The sequence below is a fragment of the Taudactylus pleione genome, unplaced genomic scaffold (genome assembly GCF_031769625.1).
Source record: "Taudactylus pleione unplaced genomic scaffold, aTauple2 ptg000124l, whole genome shotgun sequence".
Classification (NCBI taxonomy): Eukaryota; Metazoa; Chordata; class Amphibia; order Anura; family Myobatrachidae; genus Taudactylus; species Taudactylus pleione.
In genome coordinates, this window is record NW_028284526.1 from 1,199,285 (window position 1) to 1,226,335 (window position 27,051).

The following is a 27,051-nucleotide window of genomic DNA, read 5'->3' on the forward strand; positions in this document are numbered from 1 at the left end:
AGCACAGTGTAATATTATTCACACAAGTATTATGACACTGTTGGTCAGTAATACCGCAGTGTAATATTCATACAAATATTGTGATGCTGTACAGTAGTTCATTGATACCACAGTATAATATTTAAAATTGGTACAAATTTATGTGTGTGCTGTACCCCACTTTGTTAGTTTTTGTTGATATGGAGAACAAATGAGAGGAGAGCAGGAACCACATACTAGTGCTGGAGCTGTTGCCAGTGCCACCATTCATGATGATACTAGTCCATCTATGTCATCTACTAAAAGCCAATGCCCAAGGGCACACAGGTCTAAAGTCAGGGCATCTAAAATAAAACAATATCAAAGGCAAAGTTACCTGCAGAAAGACATAGAAATGGCAATATGCCTTTCACCATATGAAGTGGCAAGGAAATGCTAATGCCCTGGCCTTTACTTGTGACTGGTGGTTCTGCCTCTTATGATGATGTAAGACCTTCTCCCTGTAGATGTTTAAAAAAATTTAAATCGTTAAGACACAGGAACCAAATGTGAGCTCAGAAATGTCACAAATACCTCAGGAGAGTCTAATTGAGTCGGCGGGTGCCATGTGTGAGCCTGAGCTTTCCAATACTGTACTTGAAGAGGAGCCTCCTTCCACCACTTGAGCATTCTCTGCAAAATGTGGGGATGAGCAGCACAAGTAAACATGCTGACATAGCTTCTGTAGAAGTGCACGAAGATGAGGAGGATATTTGTGTAGCTGACACTAATAAGGATGTTGATGAGGAGGATGTTGATGATCAGGATGTTGTTGATGAGGATTTTGTTTGTGTAAATCAGGAACCAGTGGAAATAGTTGTTGTCCATGATAGGGAAAAGCCCATTGTCATGCCTGGGCATAAGACAAACAAATTCACTTCTTATGTGTGGAATAATTTCAACCCAAATCCAGACAAAAATTGACAATCTGTACCCATTGTAAAGCCAGAGTAAGTAGAGGTAGGGACCTTAACCATCTAGGAACCTCCTCTCTGTTATGCCATCTACAATGTATCCATCAAAAGTGTTTGCAAAATTCAGGAACTTTGGCTAAAAAAGTAACAACAAGCAGTCCAGCATCAGCTAGCTCCCTTCTCTCTGCTAGATCCAAGCACCTGCCATATTCACCACCATCAAAAATATCCTCAATCATGATCAGAAGTAGTCCTGGATCCAATTTGATAAGGCTAACTCAGTCCTCCCCTATCCTGGATTCCTCAGAAGTATCCATGAGTGCTACGTCTGCTGCTGCTGGGAGTGGATCTTCATCCCAGAAGGGAACCAGGAAAACTACTAGTAGTAGTTAAAAAAATGACTGTTAAACAATCCTTTGTATGGGGGTTAGAAAGTATGACAGAAGTCACCCAGTTGCACAGCGGATCACTGACGCCATAACATCTATGCTGGTAGCAGATGTGCATCCAATATCCGCCATTAGTGCAGTGGGTTTTAAACAGTTAATTGAGGTTCTGTGTCCCCGCTACCAAATCCAATCTAGATTCCACTTAAACTAGAACAGCAATTCCCAGCCTGTACAGGGACTTAAAAAAAAACTTAATTAGTGTCCTCCAAAATGCCGTTGTACCCACTGTTCACTTAACCACAGATATGTGGACAAGTGTAACAGGGCAAACACAAGATTACATGACTGTAACTGCCCACTGGGTGGGTGTATTATCTTCAGTGGCACCAACTGCAGCAGCAGCAGCATCAGCAGCAGCATCTAAGAAACAGCAGCTTATTCAGAGGCAGTTTACTCTGTGTATCATCGGTGTCACCAAGACACATACCGCTGACAACCTTTTAGAAAAACTCAGGGAAGTCATTGCAAAACGGCTTACCCTGCTTGGACTTTCCTCGGGATTTGTGATTTCTGACAATGTCACCAATATTGTGAGAGCATTACAGCTGGGTAAATTCCAACACATCCCATGTTTTGCTCACACAATCAACTTGGTGATCCAACATTTTTTTTAAAATGACAGGGCCATGCAGGAGATGCTTTATGTGGCCCGCAAAATTTCGGGACAATTTCTCCATTCAGCAGGTGCATGTACAAGATTGCAGCACCTGCAAGAAATTCTGAATTTTCCCTGCCACTGGCTGAAGCAAGAAGTAGTTACAAGGTGGAACTCCACCCTTTTTATCCTCCAACAGATGGAGGAACAGCAAAAAGCTGTTATTATGCAGCACATTAATATGCAATTATATGACCCAGAGTGGGTGCTACTATCAGTTAGCATTAATTATTTTGGGGTGAGTGTTTGGGCGTGGGGCCCCCGGAGTTGCTCTGGCTGGGCCTTTTTCAGTGCATCACGACTTAATTCACATAGATACTTTTTTATCACCATTCTATTTTTTTGTTTATTTGTATGTAATTTTAATTATTTCTTATTATATTAACACTTATTGATTATCTTTACACATCTATATTTTACGCTTCACTATCACCTTTTTTCCCTTTTTTGAGTGATACCCTGGGGATGGTCGTTGTCTGGACTCTTTTGGTGTGCCCTGCACCTCGGATGTGAAATCCTTAATGTTAGGGATGCCGGTCTAAAGGAGCCTTGATACTTGCCCGGCACTTAATCATATATTGGCAAATGTGTGTAACTAATACCTCTGAATTTCTATTATCATGTAGGGTTCAAGTATGTTTTGCTGATATTGTTGCAGTGTGCTGGAGGGAATACCTTTTTCTTCTGTGGTTCAGAGTAAACCCCGCCTTTTACAAGCAACTGTGCAATATCATCAAGCTGATGTGAGCGTCCACTATATTTTTTAATTGCAGAAACTGAAAGAGGAGCTGAAACTAAGCGATTCTGCTAAGAATGTCGGACTTGTAGAATAAGTCCTTGATTTGCTTTGCCAGGATCCAAGGGTTGTCAGGCTCTTACAATAAGAGCAATACATTTTGCCATCCATGCTTGATTCCAGGTTATGGCATACGTTGTGTCTTTCTTCCCAATGGACAAAGATCTGAAGAGATGCAAAGATCTGCTGATAAGCAAATTGTCAGCTCGAGCAGAACAAGATGCAGCGATGGCTTCTCCTTCAGTTCTCCAGCAAGTGTGGCTGCCAGGAAAAAACTCAAAGAGGATGAAGTCTACACAACCAAGTTTTGACATCTGGTTGGGTCTAAAATAATTCCCTTTAATTATTGAGACCTCAACCGAGGCACCATCTTATATGGTCACCATTCAAAGAATGTTTGAAGACTATTTTAACGATAGCGTCCAAATAGGCATGTCAGACAATCAGTTTGACTACTGGCAGGAAAATAAGGCAATTTGGATGCCCTTGCGCAAACTGACTTTGCTTTACTTGAGCTGCCCTCCTGTGTGTACTCTGAAGCGTTTTTGGCACAGCTGGGAACCTTGTCAGCGTTCGGAGTAGGAGGATACTTTCTCAAATTCCACAAGGATGACCTTTACCGCCAATTACATCCAAAAATTACAGAGGCAGTAATAGTGAATTCCAGCATGGATTAATATTGTGTGAAGATGTTGTACACACTGATGAGGGTGATGAATCAGATGATGATGAAAAATATTCTAAACCACCAAGTTGATTTTGAGGGGCAAAACATGGGACATATTGTTCACCCATGCTCTCCCCTCCTCCCTCATAAATTTGCTTCGGAATAAAAAACTGTAATTAAATTTACTACCAATCAACCCTTCCTGTCCCTGCCTTCAACTACATACATACTCCAACTCCCTCAGGCCTCTTGATCAAGGAAAACATATGTTTCCTTATGTGCCATGTTGGAAGTTGAACTGCCACATGTTTGTGCCGTCCACTGCTGCCACTTAGCTTAGTCAGCCAGCTGGCTTGGTGCAAATTTTGGGCCTAAACAGGATAAAAACAATATTGTGAGTTGTGAGGTGGTCAAAATTGATTGTAAATGAGTGGAAATTAATGTCATTGAGGTTAATAATACTGTAGGAACAAACAACGCCAAAATTATGTGATTTTAGTGTTTTTATTAATTTTTAAAAAAAAATACAGATTAAAAACATGAAGGAGATACAGATCTTAAATCAAAACCAAAACACGGGAGTCAGCGCACATCCCTAATTTAAAGCAATAATTTAAAGGCAAAACCAGTCTAGGTTTTGCTTTTTAAAATAATGCAGCTTTAAATCTAGCAATTTCCCATAACTACTGGAAACCTGATGCTGCCTGTAACTCGTAGGCTATTACAGTTACCCTTGTATGTTTTTTTCTACTGTAAGGCGAATCCTCTTATAGTGCAAGAGACAATGGGAACAGGGCATCACAAAAAATATGGTATCAGTACAAAATATAATGTTTATATAGTGTGTATGTGTATATGCATCAATTATTGAGATCATTTAAACAAGGTGGTGAATGTTTAAAATAAATTTACAGGATACACTACATCTGCTGTGACACTACTTGACCTCCGTACATAATTTTTATTATTATATAAACAGCAATAATTAACTAATAATTAACTGCAATACATATATAGATCCAGAGGTACTGTATACGCAGTGAGTTGTTGGTTTTCAAAATCCATTAAAAGTTATTAACCACTTAACTGATGACTTTTTCCCACAAGACCACTCAAAATTTTCTTTATTTTTTTATTATTTAATAAGGTTTACTAATTATTTTTTATAATATATTTAAATATTTTATTTTAAAAAATATATCTAGGGGGTGTTTTGCACCCCATCATCTCCCCATGCCCATAGGCCCAATTATCAGAACAATCTGCCCCACCCCACAGTTCACTGCCCCTTCACAGTGCTCCCACTCACAGCTCACTGCCCTCCTCAAACTGGGCCTAATTCAGACCCATTCGCTAGGATGCGTTCACCCGCTACTGCCAATAATCGTAAGTTTGCGCATGCGTCAATATGCACATGCGTGAGTCACTCATTGCGGGTGGCAATTGTGCGCTCGTAGTAAAGATGCTACTTTAAGTGACAGATAGTGCCGTTTGTGGGTGGTAACAGCGGAAAGTGCTTGTGTGGGGGAGTGGATATGCGAACGCAGGTGTGTCTGGGTGTCTAAACTGCGTTTTATGGGTGTCATTAGGAAAGTAGTGTCATTTTACACGTCACTTGGTTGTGAATTGACTCTGCACTGATCGCAGTGATTGCGGTGGGGTAGGGTCTACCTAAATCGCTGTGTGCAGCTACGATGGCTTCTGATGTCACCAATTAATCACACACTTGTGGGAGATGACGTGTGCTAGGTAATAAAGGTGGGTGGCTCACTGCCGTCGCTCTCTAATACATAGAGGGCGCCCTTATGCTATTCATTGCGATCGCGGCATATGCGAGAGAGTGCAGCTTAGCGTCAGGGTCTGAATCAGGCCCACTGCCCCAAATCATAGCTATCCCTGTCCCACCTCACAGCCGACGCTGCTCTTCCTCACACTGCCCCCACTCATAGTTATACCTGTCCCTCCTCACAGCCCACGCTGCTCTTCCTCACACTGCTCCAACTCACAGCTACCCCTGCATCTCCTCACAGCCCACACTGCTCTTCCTCACACTGCCCTCACTCATAGCTACTCCTGCATCTCCTCACAGCCCAAACTGCTCTTCCTCACACTGCCCCCACTCATAGCTACCCCTGTCCCTCCTCACATCCCAAGCTGCTCTTCCTCACACTGCCCCCACTCATAGCTATCCCTGTCCCTCCTCACAGCCCATGCTGCTCCTCCTCACACTGCCTCCACTCATAGCTATCCCTGTCCCTCCTCACAGCCCACACTGCTCTTCCTCACACTACCCCCACTCATAGCTACCCCTGTCCCTCCTCACAGCCCATGCTGCTCTTCCTCACACTGCCGCCCCTACTTATAGTTATCCCTGTCCCTCCTAACAGACCACGCTGCTCCTCCTCACACTGCCCCCGCTCATAGCTATCCCTGTCCTTCCTCACAGCCCACACTGCACTTCCTCACACTGCCCCCACTCATAGTTATCCCTGTCCCTCCTCACAGCACACGCTACTCTACCTCACACTGCCCCCATTCATAGCTATCCATGTCCCTCATCACAGCCCACACTGCTCTACCTCACACTGCCCCCAATCAAAGCTATCCCTGTCCCTCCTTACAGTCCATACTGCTCTTCCTCACACTGACCCCACACATAGCTATCCCTGTCCCTCCTCACAGCCCATACTGCACTTCCTCAAACTGCCCCCACTCATAGCTATCCCTGTCCCTCCACACAGCCCATGCTGCTCCTCCTCACACTGCCCCCACTCATAGCTATTCCTGTCCCTCCTCACATCACACACTGCTCTTCATCACACTGCCCCCACTCAAAGCTATCCCTGTCCCTTCTCACAGCTGACGCTGCAATTCCTCACACTGCTCTCACTCATAGCTATCCTTGTCCCTCCTCACAGCCCATGCTGCTATTCCTCACACTGCCCCCACTCATAGCTATCCCTGCCCCTCCTCACATCACACACTGCTGTTCCTCACACTGCCCACACTCATAGCTATCCCTGCCCCTCCTCACATCACACACTGCTGTTCCTAACACTGCCCAAACTCATAGCTATCCCTGCCCCTCCTCACATCACACACTGCTGTTCCTAACACTGCCCACACTCATAGCTATCCCTGCCCCTCCTCACATCACACACTGCTGTTCCTCACACTGCCCACACTCATAGCTATTCCTGCCCCTCCTCACAGCTCATGCTGCACTTCCTCAAACTGCCTCCACTCATAGCTATCCCTGTCCCTCCACACAGCCCATAATACACATCCTCAAACTGCCCCCACTCATAGCTATCCCTGTCCCTCCACACAGCCCATAATACACGTCCTCAAACTGCCTCCACTCATAGATATCCCTGTCTCTCCTCACAGCCCACACTGCACTTCTTCACACTACCCACACTCATAGCTATTCCTGTCCCTCCTCATATCACACAATGGTCTTCATCACACTGCCCCCACTCAAAGCTATCCCTGTCCCTCCGCACAGCCCACGCTACTCTTCCTCACTCTGCCCCCACTCAAAGCTATCCCTGCCCCTCCACACAGCCCATGCTGTTCTTCCTCACACTGCCCCCACTCATAGCTATCCCTGTCCCTCCTCACAGCCCATGCTGCTCTTCCTCACATTGCCCCCCACTACCCATCTCTTCTCACAGCCCACACTGACCTTCCTCACATTGATTCCACTCATTGCTATCCCTGTCCTTCCTCACAGCCCATGCTGCTCTTCCTCACATTGCCCCCCACTACCCATCTCTTCTCACAGCCCACACTGACCTTCCTCACATTGATTCCACTCATTGCTATCCCTGTCCTTCCTCACAGCCAATGCTGCTCTTCCTCACACTGCTCCCACTCAAAGCTACCCATCCCTCCTCACAGCTCTTCCTCACACTGCTCTTAATCATAGCTATCCCTGTCCCTCCTCACAGCCCATGCTGCTCTTCCTCACATTGCCCCCCACTACCCATCTCTTCTCACAGCCCACACTGACCTTCCTCATACTGCCCCCACTCATAGCTACCCCTGTCCCTCCTCACAGCCCACACTGCTCTTCCTCATACTGCCCCCACTCATAGCTACGCCTGTCCCTCCTCACAGCCGATGATGCTCTTCCTCACACTGCTCTCACTCATAGCTATCCCTGTTCCTCCAAAACAGCACATGCTGCTCCTCCTCACACTGCCCCCACTCATAGCTATCCCTGTTCCTCCTCACAGCCCACACTGCTCTTCCTCACACTGCCCCCACTCATAGCTAACCCTGTCCCTGCTCACAGCCTACACTGCTCCTCCTCACACTGCCCCCACTCATAGCTATCCCTGTCCCTCCTCACAGCCCATGCTGCTCCTCTTCACACTGCCCCACTCATAGCTACCCCTGTCCCTCCTCACAGCCCACATTGCACTTCCTCACACTGTCCCCACTCATAGCTAACAGTGTGCCTTCTCACAGCCCACGCTGCTCTTCATCACATTGCCCCCACTCATAGCTATCCCTGTCCCTCCTCACAGCCCATGCTGCTCCTCCTCACACTGCCACCACTCATTGCTACCCATCCCTCCTCACAGCCCACACTGCCCCCACTCATAGCTATCCCTGTCCCTCCTCATAGCCCATGGTGTACTTCCTCACTCTGCCCCCACTCATAGCTATCACTGTCCCTCCCCACAGCCCATGCTGTTCTTCCTCACACTGCCCCCACTCATTTATTTCACTGCACCCCACAGAAGTTTATACTGCACAACCTCCCTCCTTTACACTCCTTTAGCAAGCTTACCTGGACATGGTGTTGCCATCTCCTCTCCTGCTAGCCTCCTCCTTGTGTTGGACAACTGGCCTCCATAGTCTGCACATGGCTGTTTGGGCTGACTGCTGTGCTGGCTGAGAACTAAAAATGACAAATGGTGCCACACTGCGTTCCTCCTCCTGATCCGATCTGCATTCTGGCAAAATGGTGCCCCTGCATCTTCTCTCTCTTTCTCTACAGCCAGAGTGGCCTGTGTTAGAAACAGTCTGAGCTGTCATGCAACGGAGACTTGCAGACCCAACCTTGCCCTGAGAAGTCACATCCAAACCGACCCAGCAACAACTCTTCTGAACTCCTGGTGGCTCAATCTGCCTGTGTCACTGGCCATACTGATCCCCTCCTGAGATCCAGCTCTTCGCTGCAAGTTTAGGCTGGGATCATCAAAATTGGGGGGGGGGGGATTACGTCCCTGTAGAATTGCAGTGGTCAGCACTAGCCTATGCCAGCCAGGGATTATGCCATAGTACCAGCCATCACCAGGTAGGTCAGCATTCCTTATTAAAATACCATCTTAAAATATGTTGCCCTATGATAGACCAGCTATGTGCTGATAGTGATATGGCTATTTCCACACCTTAGGATGTTAATGTGGTTTAATAAATAAGATAAAATGTTTATATTATAATTTTTCCATGGTACATTACAGATCCCGGTATTCCCAAAGCATCTTTGAGTAGTTAGTTATTCTTGTAATGTGCCAGGGCATGGTGACATGTGAGGAACCACAAGTACTCACATGACCTGGCATCCAGTGGCCGCCGGGATCTGTACTGTACCATGGAAAAAGCAAGTGGAGTACAAAAATACCCGAAATGTAGAAAAAAACCCACTATGGGCTCTATTTATTAACATTATTTTTGCTAAAATATAGTGAAAAAGGGTGTTATTCCACCCTTTTCACATTATTTTTAGTTTTACCTAAAGTTACTACAGGGCAATTGGAGTAGAATTCGTAAAACTGTACTCCAAGCCCTATTTATCACTTATTTTTGTAATCAGATCGCATTTCCCATAACTGTAATGGGAAATGTGATCTGGCCAAAGTTACTAAAAATAAAATGTGAAAAAATACCGGGGAAAGGCCTATGATAATAACGCCACCTGGAGATAGCGTTTTCCAGGGTCTTCCTCAGTTACTGGACTCCTGCTCTACTCTAATGGGCAGAGCAGAGCCTGGAGCCGGCCCCAGTGATCAGCTGTGTGGACCACACAGATTCACTGTAAAAAAAAAAAAAAAAAAGAAACTTACCTGAGTCCAGGGACCAGTGCTCAGTATGATGTCTTCCATCCGGTCAGCTGGTCTCCCATGCTGCGCTGGGGCTCGGTCGTCACCTGACCGGGTCCAGTGCAGGATGGGATGTCAGCTGACTGGAGCCACGGAGGACATCACAGGAGCACCGATCATGGAGGTAAGTGTAATTAAAGGAGGGTGGGATTGTAATGGGGGGGTCGCAATCATGGGGGCGGGGTTTAGCGACGGCCGGTCGACGCATGCATGGGCACTTGTCATGGTATTTTTTCTGTGATAAGTGTGCGGAGGGATTCGCAGAGACAGAGCTTTCTCACAAGCTCTGTCCCTGCAAGGGATTTTTAGTAAATTCTTGTGATGTTGCCTAAATTCGCAATGCGAATTCAGTCTGTAATATCACGCTACAATCTGCATTACAAATGCAGATTGTAGTAAATAGAGCCCTATATTAGAAATTAAGATTCCCGCACAACAGCACCCTTCACAAATTATTCCACTTATTTCTGGGGACCTGGGGGTTCTCTTTAGTACTTGCAGACATCCTTAAGCAAACAGACTAGAATATCACTTCTACAGAATGTATGCAGTGGGGATTTCCCATGGTCAAATTATGGGGAATCCCAAGTAATGTGAAGCCTCCTTTTGATACTGTATGCTTAAATCTTTGTGTATGGTTTTAGTGTATCATGTGTTGGTCGCCTAACCAATGCTTTTAGTGTCACTTTTGAAAAATGCTGTACTTACCTATTTTATTTCTCCTCTTCAGGAGAAGCCCAAAGATTAGACGCATATAACTAGTCTGGGCCTATTTCTTTGTCCCCCGATATGGCAAAATAAGTAAAGAGTGGGTCAGTGGGGGCAGGTCATATAGTATCATCTCCCCACCCCCATAGCAACCAATCAGATTCTAGCTATTATCTTCTAGACGGTGCTAGATAAATGTTAAGTCGAATCTGATTGGTTGCTATGGGCAACATCTCCACTTCTAAAAACCTGCACTTTAGTAAATATACCCCCTAAAGCTCAAATGATTGCAGCGCAGCATCAGTTTGGCCGTAGATCTAGGTAATCAGTATATTGCTTTGCAGGTGGCTGAGAAACTCTGTGCAGTCTGTATCATATATCATATCTCATCCTAATATACTTCAGCGCTCAGACTCACTGGTTGGGATCTTGTCAATGTCAACATAGTAGCGTAACACTGCCGAACCCAGGATGAAGGCAATTCCAGGGCCGATCACGGTGCCCGCAAACATAATTCCTGCAATAGAAAATGAAATTGTGCAGTTACAGAAATGCATATTAGCATGGCGCATCTATGGGACAAGAGCACCACATGCTGCACTTACCTATTCTCACAGAATATCTGGGTGACTCACAAAGTTTGGGGGAGTTGCAGTCTCCCGGGTGAGAAATGGGTGGGACAGGGGGACACAATGACACGATTCTCAGTGACTTAGCCATTTTGTGGAGCTGCAGATTGCTACATTGCATCACGGAGGTGGTGACGAATGAATCAATGCCTATGTCCTCTGTGGGCAAAACAGTTGGCAAGTATGGTATAGCATATATCATTTTGAAAATGAAAAATAGTTTATACTAATTAAATATATTTTTTTTCAATATTTTAGTATTTAATATTAACCTTTATTTATATAGAGCCAGCATGTTCCCTTGTGCATTACAAGTGATAGAGAAATACCGGGTAATAACAGGCATAGAGGTAATAAGGTTCTGCTTGCAGACTTACACTCTATAGGGAGATAGGAGTGTGATACAGGATAGGAGCTACCTATAGCATATTAGTCCAGCCAGATTGCAGAGGCTCTTGTTGGGGTGTATGATCCAGTCACACAGCAATGCTGGCCTGAGGTCAGTGGCAGCTCCAGAGGAGGGGCTGCAGCAAATCCAAAATTTCAAATAGGGGAGCCACACCTACTGTCAGGGAGTCACGACCAGCAATATTTGGCAGAAGTTGGTGTAGCTCCCCTATTTGAATTTTGGATTGCGCTGCAACCCCGCCTCTGGAGCCGCCACTGGTCAGCGGGATGTGTAGAAAGAAAACATGTGGGGACTTTGTAGAGGGAAAGTAATTAGGAATAATACGTAGCTTATGGAGGCTATGTGGGTGGTTCTGGAATACGATAAGCTGCCTGAAAAGGTTAGCTCTCAGGGAACGCTTGAAGGTTTGGAAACTAGAGTAAAAGCTTGCTGTGCAAGGGAGATAAGTGAAGAGATGTATGTCGGTGTAGATCGGTGCATAGCCTTACGTGTATAGAAAGTGAAAATATTTTATATTGAATTCGGTAAAATACAGGTAACCAATTGAGGAACTGACAGGGCGGAGCAACAGATGAATGTTTAGCAAGAAAGTTCAGCCTCACAGCTGCATTCAAAATAGTGTGCAGGGATGAGAGTATGTTTCGGGGAAGACCAGTAAGAAGACTATTGCAGTAATCAATGCAGGAGATAATGAGTGCATGATTAGAGATTTTGCAGTCTCTTGTGTAATGTATGGAAGCAATCTGAAGATGTTAATCAGATGTATGTAGCAGAATCTGATTTAAGTTTCATTGGAAGTCTGCAGGCCTTGGCTGCTGGTGCATAATATTAATAAGTACATAATTTTACAAGTGCACTTTAACCACATTTTGGCATTATACCGGCATTATTAGAATTTATCTTCTGCTGTTATCGATTGTGAACTGACCCCACCTTTCTCTTCCATCTGCAGGTATATCTAAAACCAAACATTTATGCAAGTAAATTCTGATGTTTGCAGTAATCTACTGATTACTAGGTATATCTAAAACCAAACATTGATGCAAGTATATTCTGATGTTTGCAATAATCTACTGATTACTAGGTACATCTAAATCCAAACATTGATGCAAGTACAGTCAGGTCCATAAATATTGGGACATTGACAGAATTTTCAGATGTTTGCCTCTATTCACCACCACAATGGTTTTGAAATGAAACAAACAAGATGTGCTTTAGCTGCAGACTTTCAGATTTAATTTGAGGGTAATTACATCCAAATCAGGTGAACGGTGTAGGAATTACAACAGTTTCAATATGTGCCTCCCTCTTTTTAAGGGACCAAAAGTAATGGGACTATCAGCTCAAAAGCTATTTCATGGACAGGTGTGAGCTATTCCCTCGTTATTTCATTATCAATTAAGCAGGTAAAAGGTCTGGAGTTGATTCTAAGTGTGACATTTGCATTTGGAATCAGGTGCTATCAACTCTCAATATGAGATCCAAAGAGCTGTCACTATCAGTGAAGCAAGCCATCATTAGGCTGAAAAATCAAAACAAACCCATCAGAGAGATAGCAAAAACATTAGGTGTGGCCAAATCAACTGTTTGGAAAATTCTTAAAAAGAAAGAATGCACCAGAGAGCTCAGCAACACCAAAAGACCCGGAAGACGACGGAAAACAACTGTGGTGGATGACCAAAGAATTATTTCCCTGGTGAAGAAAAACCCCTTCACAACAGTTGGCCAAATCAAGAACACTCTCCAGGAGGTAGATGTATATGTGTCAAAGTCAACAATCAAGAAAAGACTTCACAAGAGTGAATATAGAGGGTTCACCACAAGATGTAAACTATTGGTGAGCCACAAAAACAGGAAGACCAGATTAGAGTTTGCCAAACAACATCTAAAAAAGCCATTACAGTTCTGGAACAATATCCTATGGACAGATGAGACAAAGATCAACTTGTACCAGAGTGATGGGAAGAGAAGGAAAGGAACTGCTCATGATCCAAAACATACCACCTCATCAGTGAAGCATGGTGGTTGTAGTGTCATGGCGTGGACATGTATGGCTGCCAATGGAACTGGTTCCCTTGTATTTATTGATGATGTGACTGCTGACAAAAGTAGCAGAATGAATTCTGAAGTGTTTCGGGCAATATTATATGCTCATATTCAGTCAAATACTTCAGAACTCATTGGACGGCGCTTCACAGTGCAGATGGACAATGACCCGAAGCATACTGCATAAGCAACCAAGGAGCACTTGATGAAGACAAAACTGAAGGGAAAATGCCCCAAGAGTAAGCAGGAACTGAAGACATTTGCAGTAGAGGCCTGGCAGAGCATCACCAGAGATGAAACCTAGCGTCTGGTGATGTCTATGCGTTCCAGACTTCAGGCTGTAATTGCCTGCAAAGGATTTGCAACAAAGTATTAAAAAGTGAAAGTTAGATTTAGGATTGTTTAGTTTGTCCCATTACTTTTGGCCCCTTAAAAAGTGGGAGGCTCATATAGAAACCATTGTAATTCCTACACCGTTCACCTGATTTGGATGTAATTACCCTCAAATTAAATCTGAAAGTCTGCAGTTAAATCACATCTTGTTTGTTTCATTTCAAAGCCATTGTGGTGGTGAATAGAGGCCAAAATATGAAAATTCTGTCAATGTCCCAATATTTATGGACCTGACTGTATATTCTGATGTTTGCAATAATCTACTGATTACTAGGCATATCTAAAACCAAACATTGATGCTAGTATATTCTGATGTTTGCAATAATCTACTGATTACTAGGTATATCTAAAACCAAACATTGATGCAAGTATATTCTGATGTTTGCAATAATCTACTGATTACTAGGTATATCAATCTAAATTCCATCACTGCTGCAGAATGTCTCATTCTAAACTATCTGCACAGTGTATTGATAACTAGACCAAGTCCCTCTAGCTTTGTGGCATTCCTTGTTTGTTTGTGTTTGGAATTTTATTACTAGCCATTTTAGTGGGAGGGTATTGGTGGTTGATAGTGAATGCTGGCATCTATATGCAATGATTACTATTTAAGTTTCATTGGAAGGCTGCAGGTGCATAATATTAATAAGTGCATAATTCTACAAGTGCACTTTAACCACATTTTGGCATTATATCAGCATTAAACCTAAGTCAAATAGAAGGAGACCACTCAAACCTCAACCCATCCAAAAACCTGAACATCTGGACAAAGTATAAACAAGATATGTAAATTCACAATCTCTTCTCTACAAGCAACTGCTGTCTGCTTAACCTGGACATTAATCACTGGACGCTGTTTGCTCATTGTAAGAACTTAACACTTTACTTGCTGATATTTGTGCTGGCTCTCTGATTTCACAAATATTTCAAAGCATAATGTACTGTACCTGGGCCGATTTCAGTTTATCTCTTAGAAATACTTTATCTCTACCTTAATTATTTGCCAATTCTGTCATCTGTCTTCTAATACAGTCTACTTTAATATTCCATTTCTTCCCCACAAAATCTCCATTTCTCCTTCACTCAATTATAACCTTTGCACAGATACACATTCTTCCACTGTACTTCTACTTGCTACTCTGCAAATCTCCTGTACTTTCTCTTACATTCATACTTTATTCCTAGATCTAGATTTCCTCCCCAAACTCAACCCAGCCACACCATGACCATGTTTTCATCCAATTCCTCATCCACTCAGTGTCTACCTGATCCACTGCTTTGCCCCATTCTTCCACCTTTTTCATTTCCCCTTATCTCCTCCACCTCCTCCTTCCTTTATCTCCCCTCCTCTATCTGCCTTCCTCCCTCTCCTCTCCCATTACTCCACATTTTTTCTCTTCTACCCCACCACTAATCCTTCCTCCAAGCCTCCTCTCCATGCCATGCCACCCCACCTCCATCTACATCTCATTAAACTCCCTCCCTGTCCACCACCTTCAGGGTCCCTTCCCAACACTGGTGCCACCACAATCTCTCCACCACATTCATCTCGGTCATCCAAATTAATCTCACCTTCTCATCACAGCAACCCTGATAATCTAATTCACATCTCTCCCATAAACACTGTCCCTCTATCTTGTGCCCTCTGGAATGCCAGATCAGTCCGTAATAAACTGGTTCCCACCCATGACCTTTTCATTTCCAAAAACTTGCATCTCCTAGCCATTACTGAATCCTGGATTTCACCCTCTGACACCACTTCCACTGCAGCTCTCTCTTCTTGGGGCCTCACCTTCTCTCAAACCCCTCGGCCCAAGGATTGCCATGGTAGTGGTGTGAGGGTCCTTCTTTCCCCAGGTTACTCTTACCAACTCCTACCCTCTGAACCATCCCTTACATTCTCTACATTTGAGATTCATGCTATATACCTCTTCCAACTAGAACACCTGCGAGTAGCTGTCATTTACCATCCCCCTGGCCCTCCCTCTAAGTTCCTTGACAACTTTGCTTCCTGGCTCCATCACTTTCTCTCCTTCATTATCCTTGGTGACTTCAAAATTCCAAATGATATACCCACAGAATCCTCTGCCTCCAAACTCCATACCCTCACATCTTCATTTGTTCTCTCCCAATGGACCTCCTCACCCTCACATGTGAATGGGCACTCATTTGATCTAGTTTTCACTCACCATTGTAATATTTCTGATTATTCCAACTCCCCATTCCCCCTCACTGATCACCTTATCTCTTTTAACCTATCTCTCTCTCCTTCCCCTCCTCTAACTCCAAAGGCCACCATCACTAAGCGTAATATTGAGGCTATCAATGCCATTTCTTTATCTTCCCTGCTTGACTCATTTCTCTCCCCTATCCTCTCTCTCTCTCCTGCCCTGAACAAGCTGCTTTCCTTATAAAATGCCTCCTTACTTTTGCTCTGGACTCTGGGCCTGATTCTGACCCGCCCGCGAGCACTGAGCGCTCGCAAGCGGGTCGATGGTGCCCAAGTGCGCATGCGCACGACGGAGGCGCCTCCGTCATGTGCATGCGCGAGACCCAAATAACGACGGCCAAGCCATCGTTAAGGGTCTCGCACCAAAGGGGGCGTGCTGTCGATGGTGATTGATAACACGCCCCCTTTGGTGGGCGTGCCGGGGGCGTGGCTGCCCAGATGGAGGCGTTCCCAGGGAACGCCTACCGTCTGGGTCCAGCCCCACTGTGATGTCAGTGGGAGTGCTTTTGGCTCTGATAGAGCCAAAAGCATTCCTGGGCTTGCGGAAGCGAGACTCTACCGCAGGGTCTCGTCGCAAGCCCGATGGTCGCGATGGTCAAGACCATCGCGACCATCATTTTCGGCCGCTTGCTATAGCTGATCCACACTACAACCCTGGTATTTCAAATGCACCAGATATCTGCAAAAGTGTTCAAGAACTGCCAAGCGACAGTTGAGAAGATCACGCTCTAAGGCAGATTTCTCCAGTTCAAATGTATGCTCTCATCCTACAGTACTACCCTTTCCCTCTCTAAACAGTCCTATTTCAAGAACCTTATCTCCTCCCAGTCCTCAAATCCCCAGAGTCGCTTAACCACCTTCAACTCCCTCCTCTGTCCTCCCCTCCCCCCCACCCCTCCTCACTCACTGCCATTGACTTTGCTACCTACTTTACATCTAAAATCGATTCCATATGTCAGGACATCATATCCCACCAGTCCCCCTGCTCTACACCTTCTTTCCCTGATCACCCTTCTCCACCCATTTCACCGACTCTGACATCCTTCTCCCCTGTATGTGAAGAGGAAGTCATGGCTCTCATCCGGTCCCCCCCCTTCCACCTCCCCCCTTGACCCTATCCCTTCACATCTCCTCTGATACCTCTCTCCTTGTGCCTGTTCCTATCTTTCCCACTTCTTCAATCTCTCCCTCACATCTGGCACTGTCCCTTCTGCATTCAAACATGCCCTTGTCTCCCCCATTCTTAAAAAACCTACCCTTGATCCTAACACTCTCTCCAACTACCGTCCCATCTATCGCCTCTCTTTTGCCTCCAACCTTGAGCATGTTGTTTACAACCGCCTTACCACCTTTCTTTCCTCCCACTCCCTCCTTTATCCTTTTCAGTCTGGCTTCCATTCTCCACTGAAACTGCCCTCACAAAAGTCAGCAATGACCTCCTTGCTGCCAAATCCAAGGGCCACTACTCTCTCCTTATTCTCCTTGACCTCTCTGCTGCCTTCAACACTGTTGACCACCCTCTCCTGCTGCAAATCCTTCACTCCCTTGGTCTACTGCTCTCTCCTGGCTGTCCTCCTACCTCTCAGACCAGTCCTTCTCTTTCTCTTCTCATGACTCCTCTTCCCCACCACAGCCTCTTACAGCAGGTGTTCCCCAAGGTTCGTTCTTTGACCTCTACTATTCTTCCTCTATACGTCCTCTCTAGGTGAACTCATCAGCTCTTTAGATCTCCATTATCATCTCTATGCTGATGATACTCAGATCTACCTTTCCTCCCCTGACCTCTCCCCCTCTTTCCTCACTCGTATCTCCAACTGTCTCTCTGCTAATTCTTCCTGGATGTCTCAGCGATTTCTTAAATTTAATATGTCTAAGACTGAGCTGATCATTTTCTCACCCTCCAACATAAACCCACTTCCCACTATTTCTTTAACAATTGATGGCACAACTATCTCTTCTATCCCCAAAGTGCGCTGTCTTGGAGTTATCCTGGACTCCTCCCTCTCCAACAAACCACATATCCAAAGCCTCTCACAGTCCTGTCGTTTCCATCTCAAAAATATATCCAAGATTAGACTCTTTCTTACCCAGGATGCCACCAAAACCCTCATACACTCACTAGTCATATCCAGATTGGACTACTGTAACCTTCTCCTATCTGGCCTCCCCAACTCCCATCTCTCTCCTCTCCAGTCTGTCCTCAATGCTGCTGCTCAACTCATCTTCCTCTCCAAATGCTCTACATCTGCCTCCCCTCTCCTACAATCCCTCCACTGGCTCCCCTTCCCTTTTTGAACCCAATTCAAGGTTCTCACACTCGCTTACAAAACCCTTACCCATTTCTCTCCCATTTACATCTCTGACCTCATCTCCCTCCACTCTCCTGTCCGCCCCTTCACTCAACTAATGCACGCCACCTCTCATGCCAACTGATTACTTGCTCCCACTCCCACCTCCAAAATTTTGCCCGTGCTGCCCCCGGCCTTTAGCACTATCTCCCTCTCCCTATCAGACGCTCTACCTCTTTACAATCCTTCAAACGGGCTCTCAAGACCCCACTACTTCATCAAAGCCTTCCAGCTATCATCCTAACTTGCTGCTACATGCTCCTTCCTCCCTGTTTACCCCATCTGTGTCACACCTGTTTGTCTTCCCCTCCCCTTTAGAATGTAAGCTCTTATGAGCAGGGCCTCTATCCCTCTTATGCTTCTTCTTACTTTACTTTCATCTACTTCTTACCCCCCACCAGGGCACCTAACACTTGGTTGCTTACGCTCTGTTGCATACTGTATCTAGGTGTTATGGTCACTAATGTAGCAATGTATATTATCCATGTCCTTGTCCTATATTGTACTGTAAGTCACTTGTCAAATTATTTGTTTATGTACTTTGTAAGGCGCTGCGGAACACTTGTGGTGCCACATAAATAAAGTAGGATAATAATAATAATAATAATAATAATAATAATAATAATAATAATAATACGGAGTGAATGTGGGAAACAAAGAACAGTTCATTATAAAGGATGACACCTAGGAAGCGAGCATGGACAGATCGTTGTGCTGTCAACAGAAATAAAGATGGCAGAAAAGTAACCCCTTTTTTTTTTCTGGTGAAATAATATAAACTGTATTAGGAAGATTACATATGGTAATTATCAGGTATTACTTTAGTTAACTCAAAAATGCAGCAGAACATTTACTTGATCTTATTAAAAAGAGAAAGGGCGAATTTAAGAAAACGGATCATTCTCCATGGGATTTCTGTTATCCAATCAGGCACCTGTTTTCATTTTTCATATTGAGCTAGAAAAATATCAAAATCTTATTGATGGAGCAGCAGTTAGCGAAAGTAAAGGTTCCGGGTAGATCATTTCCAGTGAGGAAAAACAGGACTTTCTTGGAAAAACTTGTTCACCTGATAGTTCTAACGTATTAGTTAAATGGACATAAGTTTATGGAGATGACCAAAAGATTCTTTATTAAGTTTACATAATATGGAGTAATGCAAGAGAGATCTTAATACCTAACAGAAGCTTACTGTAGATGTACTAGCAGTGCCTCTGCTGTTCTTCAGCTTAATTAAAAGTTAATTACAATAGTTTTTAGATTAGGCTGCCTTGGTTAAAGATCATAGTTCTGGCTCTTAAGATGTGTCTTCATGCACTTAGCGTATTTATGCCATACGGTGTAAGATGACCGGCGTGACTTAGATGCTCCAATAGCATGCCATTCTCTTAGCCACATAGCAGATGTAGTGAAAAGACGTTCACAGGGCCTGATTCAGCAAGAAACGCAATGGTGCGGGCAAATATATGCTAATCATACCTACGCACGGTAATCACAGCACAAAGGGCCTGATTTAGTAAGGAATGAACACTAGCAGATCCACGCAGCCAGCGGTTGTGAGAATATGCTAATCAATGCATACGCACTGCACCCGCAGCACAAGAGGCAGACACCCAGCAAAACATAAAGCCACCCACCTTTGCCATGATTGACAGCATAAACTTCGGGAACGTCAAGTGCCATCAAAGCTGCAGGCAAGCTAAGGGTAGACCTGACCCTGCTGCAGGACTGGAGAGACTCCTGTATGGAGAGAAGCACCGGCTGCATGAAGCGCCGCTTAGATTAATTTATGCATGCCCCTATAACGGCGTGTGTTCAGCCGACCACGCCTCTGTCACTACCCACAAATGGCAGATACTGTCAGTCAACATCGAAGGTCTTTGCGGGCTCCCTGGGTACTCTGAGAGAACTTTTACTGCACTCTGCAACCTGTTCGCGCAGACGCCATGCAATGCATACGCATGCGCAGATCGCAAACATCGGCTCGCACCATGCATTCTCTCACTTTCATTCCTTGCTGAATCAGGCCCACAGTGTGGTAGAGATGCTGGGCTCACAGTGTACTAGAGAAGCTGGACTCAGGCCCTGATTCAGAGCAGGACGCTCTGATAGAGCGCTCGCTCTGAATCAGGGCCGTCCCTGCTCCTTTTTGGAGCGGCCTGATGGTCGCGATGGTCAAGACCATCGCAACCATCGGGCTTGCGACGAGACCCTGCGGTAGAGTCTCGCTGCCGCAAGCCCAGGAGTGCTTTTGGCTCTATCAGAGCCAAAAGCACTCCCACTGACATCACTAGTGATATCAGTGGGGCCGGACCCAGACGGTAGGCGTTCCCATGGGAACGCCTACGTCTGGGCAGCCACGCCCCCGGCACGCCCACCAAAGGGGGCATGCTGTCAATCACCATCGACAGCACGCCCCCTTTGGTGCGAGACCCTTAGCGAAGGCTTGGCCGTCGTTATTCGGGTCTCGCACATGCGCACAACGGAGGCGCCTCCGTCGTGCGCATGCGCACTTGGGCACCATCGACCCGCTTGCGAGCGCTCAGCACTCGCGAGCGGGTCAGAATCAGGCCCTCAGTGTGCTAAAGGATCTGGGCTCACGGTGTACCAAAGTTGCTATGTTAACGGTGTGCTTGAGATGCTCGGCTCACAGTGTGCTACAGTTGTTGGGGTCACAGTGTGCTAGAGATGCTGGGATTACAGTGTGGTAGAGATGTTGGGCTCACAGTGTACTAGAGACGTTGGGCTCACAGTGTGCTAGAGATGATAGGCTCACAGTGTGCTAGAGATGCTGGACTCACAGTGTGCTAGAGATGCTGGGATTACAGTGTGGTAGAGATGCTGGGCTCACAGTGGACTAGAGACGTTGGGCTCACAGTGTGCTAGAGATGATAGGCTCACAGTGTGCTAGAGATGATAGGCTCACAGTGTGCTAGTCATGCTGGACTCACAGTGTGCTAGAGATGCTGGGATTACAGTGTGGTAGAGATGCTGGGCTCACAGTGGACTAGAGACGTTGGGCTCACAGTGGACTAGAGACGTTGGGCTCACAGTGTGCTAAAGATGATAGGCTCACAGTGTGCTAGAGATGCTGGACTCACAGTGTGCTAGAGATGCTCAGCATACATTGTTATAGAGATGCTGGCTCACAGTGTGCTAGAGATGCTGGGCTCACAGTGCACTAGAGATGCTTGGCTCATAGTGTGCTAGGGATGCTGTGCTAGAGATGCTGGGCTCACAGTGCACTAGAGATGCTGGGCTCACAGTGCGCTAGAGATGCTGGGCTCACAGTGTGCTAGAGATGATAGGCTCACAGTGTGCTAGAGATGCTGGGCTCACAGTGTGCTAGAGATGCTGGGCTCACAGTGTGCTAGAGATGCTGGGCTCACAGTGTGCTAGAGATGCTGGGCTCACAGTGTGCTAGAGATGCTGGGCTCACAGTGTGCTAGAGATGCTGGGCTCACAGTGTGCTAGAGATGCTGGGATCACAGTGTGCTAGAGATGCTGGGCTCACAGTGTGCTAGAGATGCTGGGCTCACAGTGTGCTAGAGATGCTGGGCTCACAGTGTGCTAGAGATGCTGGGCTCACAGTGTACTAGAGATGCTGGGCTCACAGTGTGCTAGAGATGCTGGGCTCACAGTGTGCTAGAGATGCTGGGCTATTCCGATTAAATTAACAAATTTCAAAAAGTGAGAGTTATTACAAACCATCATGCAATTAGTAATATTTCCCGCCACATTCAGCCCATCTCACCAATATAGAGTGGGGAGTTCTTTTCGCTGGCAAAATCGTCAATGTAAGAAATGCCAAATGGATGAGTGGGTACATTGCCAATGCCCATCAGGAACTGACAGACGAAGAGTATAGACAGGACAACCTTGTTTTCTTTCCTCATTTCCATTGCACACCGGCTGTTACTCTCACTTGGGCTTAACAGGTTGGGCTGGCAAATATCCATTGCGTTGCTGTAGACGCCTGGAACAGACGAAGGGTGAGGGAGACCAGGGCTGTGATATCAGAGAATACAACACAATCTGGGAGGATCCCGGTATTGATCCCACAGAACTGGAACTTACTGGCGACTGACATGTCATACTCGTACTTCCCCATAATAAAGTGAGGCAGAGACATGCCGAATCCAGCAACACAGATGATCAGGCCCCCACATCCGATGAATCGCGGCCGGTGAACTCGACTTCCAAAGTAGCTGACAAATATGATTAAGACAAGGCTCTCGATCTGGAATTAGAAGTAATAGCGGCATCAGAGTGAATTTTCAGATGAACTTTTTTGCACTTTTTAAAAACCCAGGGACATTTTGTCCCTCCATGCCCAGGAGCATGAAAATGAGGTGCTGGTCATTCTATTCCCCTGTTCCTCTTGGATTCTAAAGAAAAATGCACTAAGGATCATATCTAAAAAGTTATTTTCTAGTGAATGGATAATATAGGGAGAGCATCACAAGTACACCACGAAAAGCCCAGTTTGGAAACTGATTGTGACAAGTTTTGTGCTGCTAGAAGATTTCTCAGAATAATATGTTTCCTAGTTTCTTCTTACTTTCTATCATATTTTCTCTCCCCTATCATTTCTCTCTCCTGTCCTGAACAAGCTACTTCCCTGTACAATTCCTCCCTTACTTCTGCTCTTGATTCTGTTGCTCCAGCAATAACCACTCACCCTTGCAGATCCACACCACAACCCTGGCATTCCAAATGCACCAGATACCTACAAAAGTGTTGACACATCAGTGGAGAAAATCACGCTCTAAGGCTGACTTCCTCCATTTCAAATTTATTCTCTCTTTCTACAGTGCTGCCAAGTCCCTCTCCAAACAATCATATTTCAAGAACCTCATCTCCTCCCAGTCCTCAAACCCCCGGTGTCTCTTTGCCACTTTCAACTCCCTACTCTGCCCTTCCCCTCCTCGCCTTCCCTCCTCGCTCTCTGCCCTCGACTTTGCCACCTACTTTACATCTAAAATTGACTCCATACGTGAGGATATCATATCCCATCAGACTCTCAGCATCTCCTCCCCCTCCTTGCCCTTACCACCCCCCCCCTCCTGTCTCACCAACTCTGACAATCTTCTCCCCTGCTTCTGGAGAGGAAGTCATGGCCCTCATCCGGTCCTCCCCTCCTTCCACCACCCCTCTTGATCCTATCCCTTACCGTCTCCTCTCCCACCTGTCTCCTTCTACCTGTTCCCATCAGGCTCACCTCCTTAATCTGTCCCTATCATCTGGCACTGTCCCTTCTGCATTCAAACATGCTCTTGTCTCCCCCATTCTTAAAAAACCTACCCTTGATCCTAACATACTTTCCAACTATCGACCCATCTCTCTTCTCCCTTTTGTTTCCAAACTCCTTGAGCGTATTGTCTACAACCGCCTTACCACCTTTCCTCCAACTCCCTCCTTGACTCATTTCAATCTGGCTTCCGATCTCTCCACTCCACTGAAACTGCCCTCACGAAAGTCAGCAATGACCTCCTTGCTGCCAAATCCAAGGGCCACTACTCTCTGCTCATTCTCCTTGACCTCTCTGCTGCATTTGACATTGTAGACCACCCTCTCCTCCTGAAAATCCTTTACTCTCTCGGTTTACGTGGCAGTGCCCTCTCCTGGCTTTCCTCCTACCTGTCTGATTGTTCCTTCGCTGTGTACTCTCATGACTCCTCTTCCCCTCCACTTCCACTAACAGTAGGAGTTCCCCAAGGTTCTGTTCTTGGACCTCTCCTTTTCTCCCTTTATACAGTACATCCTCTTTAGGTGAACTCATTAACTCCTTTGACCGCCAATATCATCTCTATGCAGATGATACTCAAATTTACCTTTCCACCCCTGAGCTCTCCCCCTCGCTCCTTACCCATATCTCCAACTGTCTCTCTGCTGTCTCTTCGTGGATGTCCCAGCGCTTTCTTAAACTTAACATGTCTAAGACTGAGCTGATCATCTTCCCACCCTCTTCCACTACGTCACTTTCCACAATTTCATTATCTATTGATGGCACAACTATCTCCTCTAGCCCCAAAGTGCGCTGTCTTAGAGTTATCCTAGACTCCTCCCTCTCATTTAAACGGCACATTCAGCACCTCTCGTAGTCCTACCGTTTTCACCTAAACAATATCTCCAGGATTAGACCCTTCCTCACCCAGGATGCCACTAAAACCCTCATCCACTCACTGGTCATATCCAGATTGGACTACTGTAACCTTCTAGCGTTCCCACTAGGCTGTTCTAGCGGGGCACGGTGCCCTGCCCTCCTTCTGGAGGGCAAAAAGCACCCTGCCCTCACAGCCTGCGGGAGCCGTTCTCACCCGCGGGACGCAGTGTCCCACTACTTCATCAAGGCCTTTCAGCACTCATCCTAACCTACCTCATGCTCTTTCCTTCCTATCTTCCCTTTCTGTGTCATGCCTGTCTGTCTGCCCCTCCCCTTAGAATGTAAGCTCTCATGAGCAGGGACCTCTTCCCTCATGTGCTTCTCTTTACATTTTCTTCTACTCTCTACTCCCCATTAGGGCACCTAACACGGGACTGTCAACTCCCGGCAGCTTATTGTGAGTGCTTTAATCACTATTTCAGCAATGTATATAAGTCGAGTCCTTGTCCTGCACTGTAATGTACTGTAAGTTACTTGTTTCTTGTTCACCTATTAGTTCTATGTACTATGTAAGGCGCTGCGGAACACTTGTGGCAACATATACATAAAGGATGATGATGATTTTCAGTCCTTCCCATACCTGCAATTACACTACTCTCCACCTCCATAGTGTCACACATATCACTTGCCCTAAGCAATCCCCAAGCTGTTGTTGGGTAAGGATTGCCGCGTGTCAATAAGACTGGCAGGAATTATTAAAGACAATTTCTTGATGGAATAGTAGCTCTTTCTTATGAACCCTTGGCCAATATCAGAGGCAATGGTACACTGAAAGTCAAAAATGTAACAAGCCAAAGCTGCCCAATATCACAACATTGTATCCAGGCTCCGAGATAATGTTAAAATCTCCATTATCAATACAAACACAAAGGAATATAAAAAAGATGATAACTAATTCCCTTCTCTCTTTACCAATTATCTATTAAGACCTTAAGGCTTGATTCAGACCTACTCGCTAGATGAGTAAGCTCGTTCCCAGCGTATGCAAATTCGGTACACACCCAGCAAGGCATGCGATCGCATGGCAAGGCATAAGCACGCCCACTATGTCTTGGCATGCGATCGCTTTGTGTATGCAGATGTCCACCAACTTGACTTAAGACGTGCACTTGCGCACGTCATCTCCAGGAAGTGTATAAAACCATCGGTACATCTGGTACCATCGGAAGCGAATGGAACTCTTGAGGTTGATGATACCCTACCGCAAGCACTGCGAGCACTTCAGTGTACAATTCAACCATGTGACGTGTACAATGATGCTGCCTGTTAATTATACACGTCTCTGAAACAGCATTAAGACGCTCAGGTACGCCTGCGTTTGTACTTCCACTCCCCCGTTTCTAGTGGCCTGCCCGTTACCATTCACAAATGGCTTCTCTTGTTACTCATTCTGCTGGGCTGTCTATGCTAGACAAGCGTACGCTTCCTGATCACTTGGACTAATTCTCGCATGCGCTCCCCGATGCATAGGCATGCGCAGAATGCAAAAATCAGGCAGCTACGAGCGAACGCTTCATAGTGACTGGGTCTAAATCAGGCCCTTAATTACTATGGAATATTTTAGAACTGTAAAATCAATAAAAATAAAACAAAATGTTTCATTTAAAATTAGATTTATTACATTTATTTAAAAAAAAAAAAAAATTATCAAATAATAAAAATTACTTGATCAGTTAAATTTAAATGATAAAAATTTTTTTTTACAATCATCTTGAAGCCAAATTTCCAAAATGAATAGACAATATAGAAAAAGGTTTAGGGCTCTATTCATTAACATTATTTTAACTAAAATAAAGTGAAAAAATTGTGTTTTCACACCCTTTTCACATTATTTTAGTATCACCTAAAGTTGCTAAAGGGCAATTGAAGTAGAGTTTGTAAAATTCTTCTCCAACCCCTAATTATCACTTATTTTTAGTGAGCAGATCACATTTCCCATAATTGTAATGGGAAATGAGATCTGGCCAAAGTTACTAAATTGTGAAAAAATACCGGGGGCGTTATCCAGGGTCTTCCACGGTTACCGGACTCCTCCTCTGCTCTAATGGGCAGAGCAGAGCCCAGAGCCAACCCCAGTGATTAGCTGTGTAGTCTAAACAGACCACACGCTGATACACTGTAAAAAAAGAAAAAAAAATTGTAAAAAAAAAACTTACCAGAGATCAGGGCTCCGGTGATGTCCTCCCTCTGGTCAGCTGGTCTCCCATCCTGCACTGGGGCCCAGTCATCAACTGACCGGGTCCCAGTGCAGGATGGGATGTCAGCTGACCGGAGCCACGGAGAACATCACCGGAGTACCGATCACCAGAGGTAAGTGTAATTAAGGGAAGGGGGTCGTGATCACGGGGGACAGGGTTTAGCGATGGGGTGGGTCTTAGCTGCGGCTGGTCGGTGCATGAGCCGGCACTTGTCATGATATGTTTTGCAAAAATACCATTGTAAGTGTGCGGAAGGGATTCACAGGGACAGAGCTTTATCGCAAGCTCTGTTCCTGCAAGGGATTTTTA

At 45.5% G+C, this 27,051-nt stretch overlaps 1 protein-coding gene across 1 annotated transcript in view; it reads right to left on the minus strand.

The window, feature by feature from the left end:
- LOC148523955 (solute carrier organic anion transporter family member 2B1-like) overlaps positions 1–22,741 on the minus strand; it is a 245,940-nt gene extending 223,199 nt beyond the window's left edge. Inside the window, exons 1-4 of the mRNA XM_088472452.1 lie at positions 22,712–22,741; positions 22,456–22,618; positions 22,133–22,354; positions 10,742–10,840 (exon numbers count right to left, since the gene is read on the minus strand). Of these exons, the coding sequence (XP_088328578.1) occupies positions 10,742–10,840; positions 22,133–22,354; positions 22,456–22,618; positions 22,712–22,741 (514 nt within the window). The remainder of the gene's footprint in view (positions 1–10,741; positions 10,841–22,132; positions 22,355–22,455; positions 22,619–22,711) is intronic.
- Positions 22,742–27,051: the final 4,310 nt, after the last annotated feature.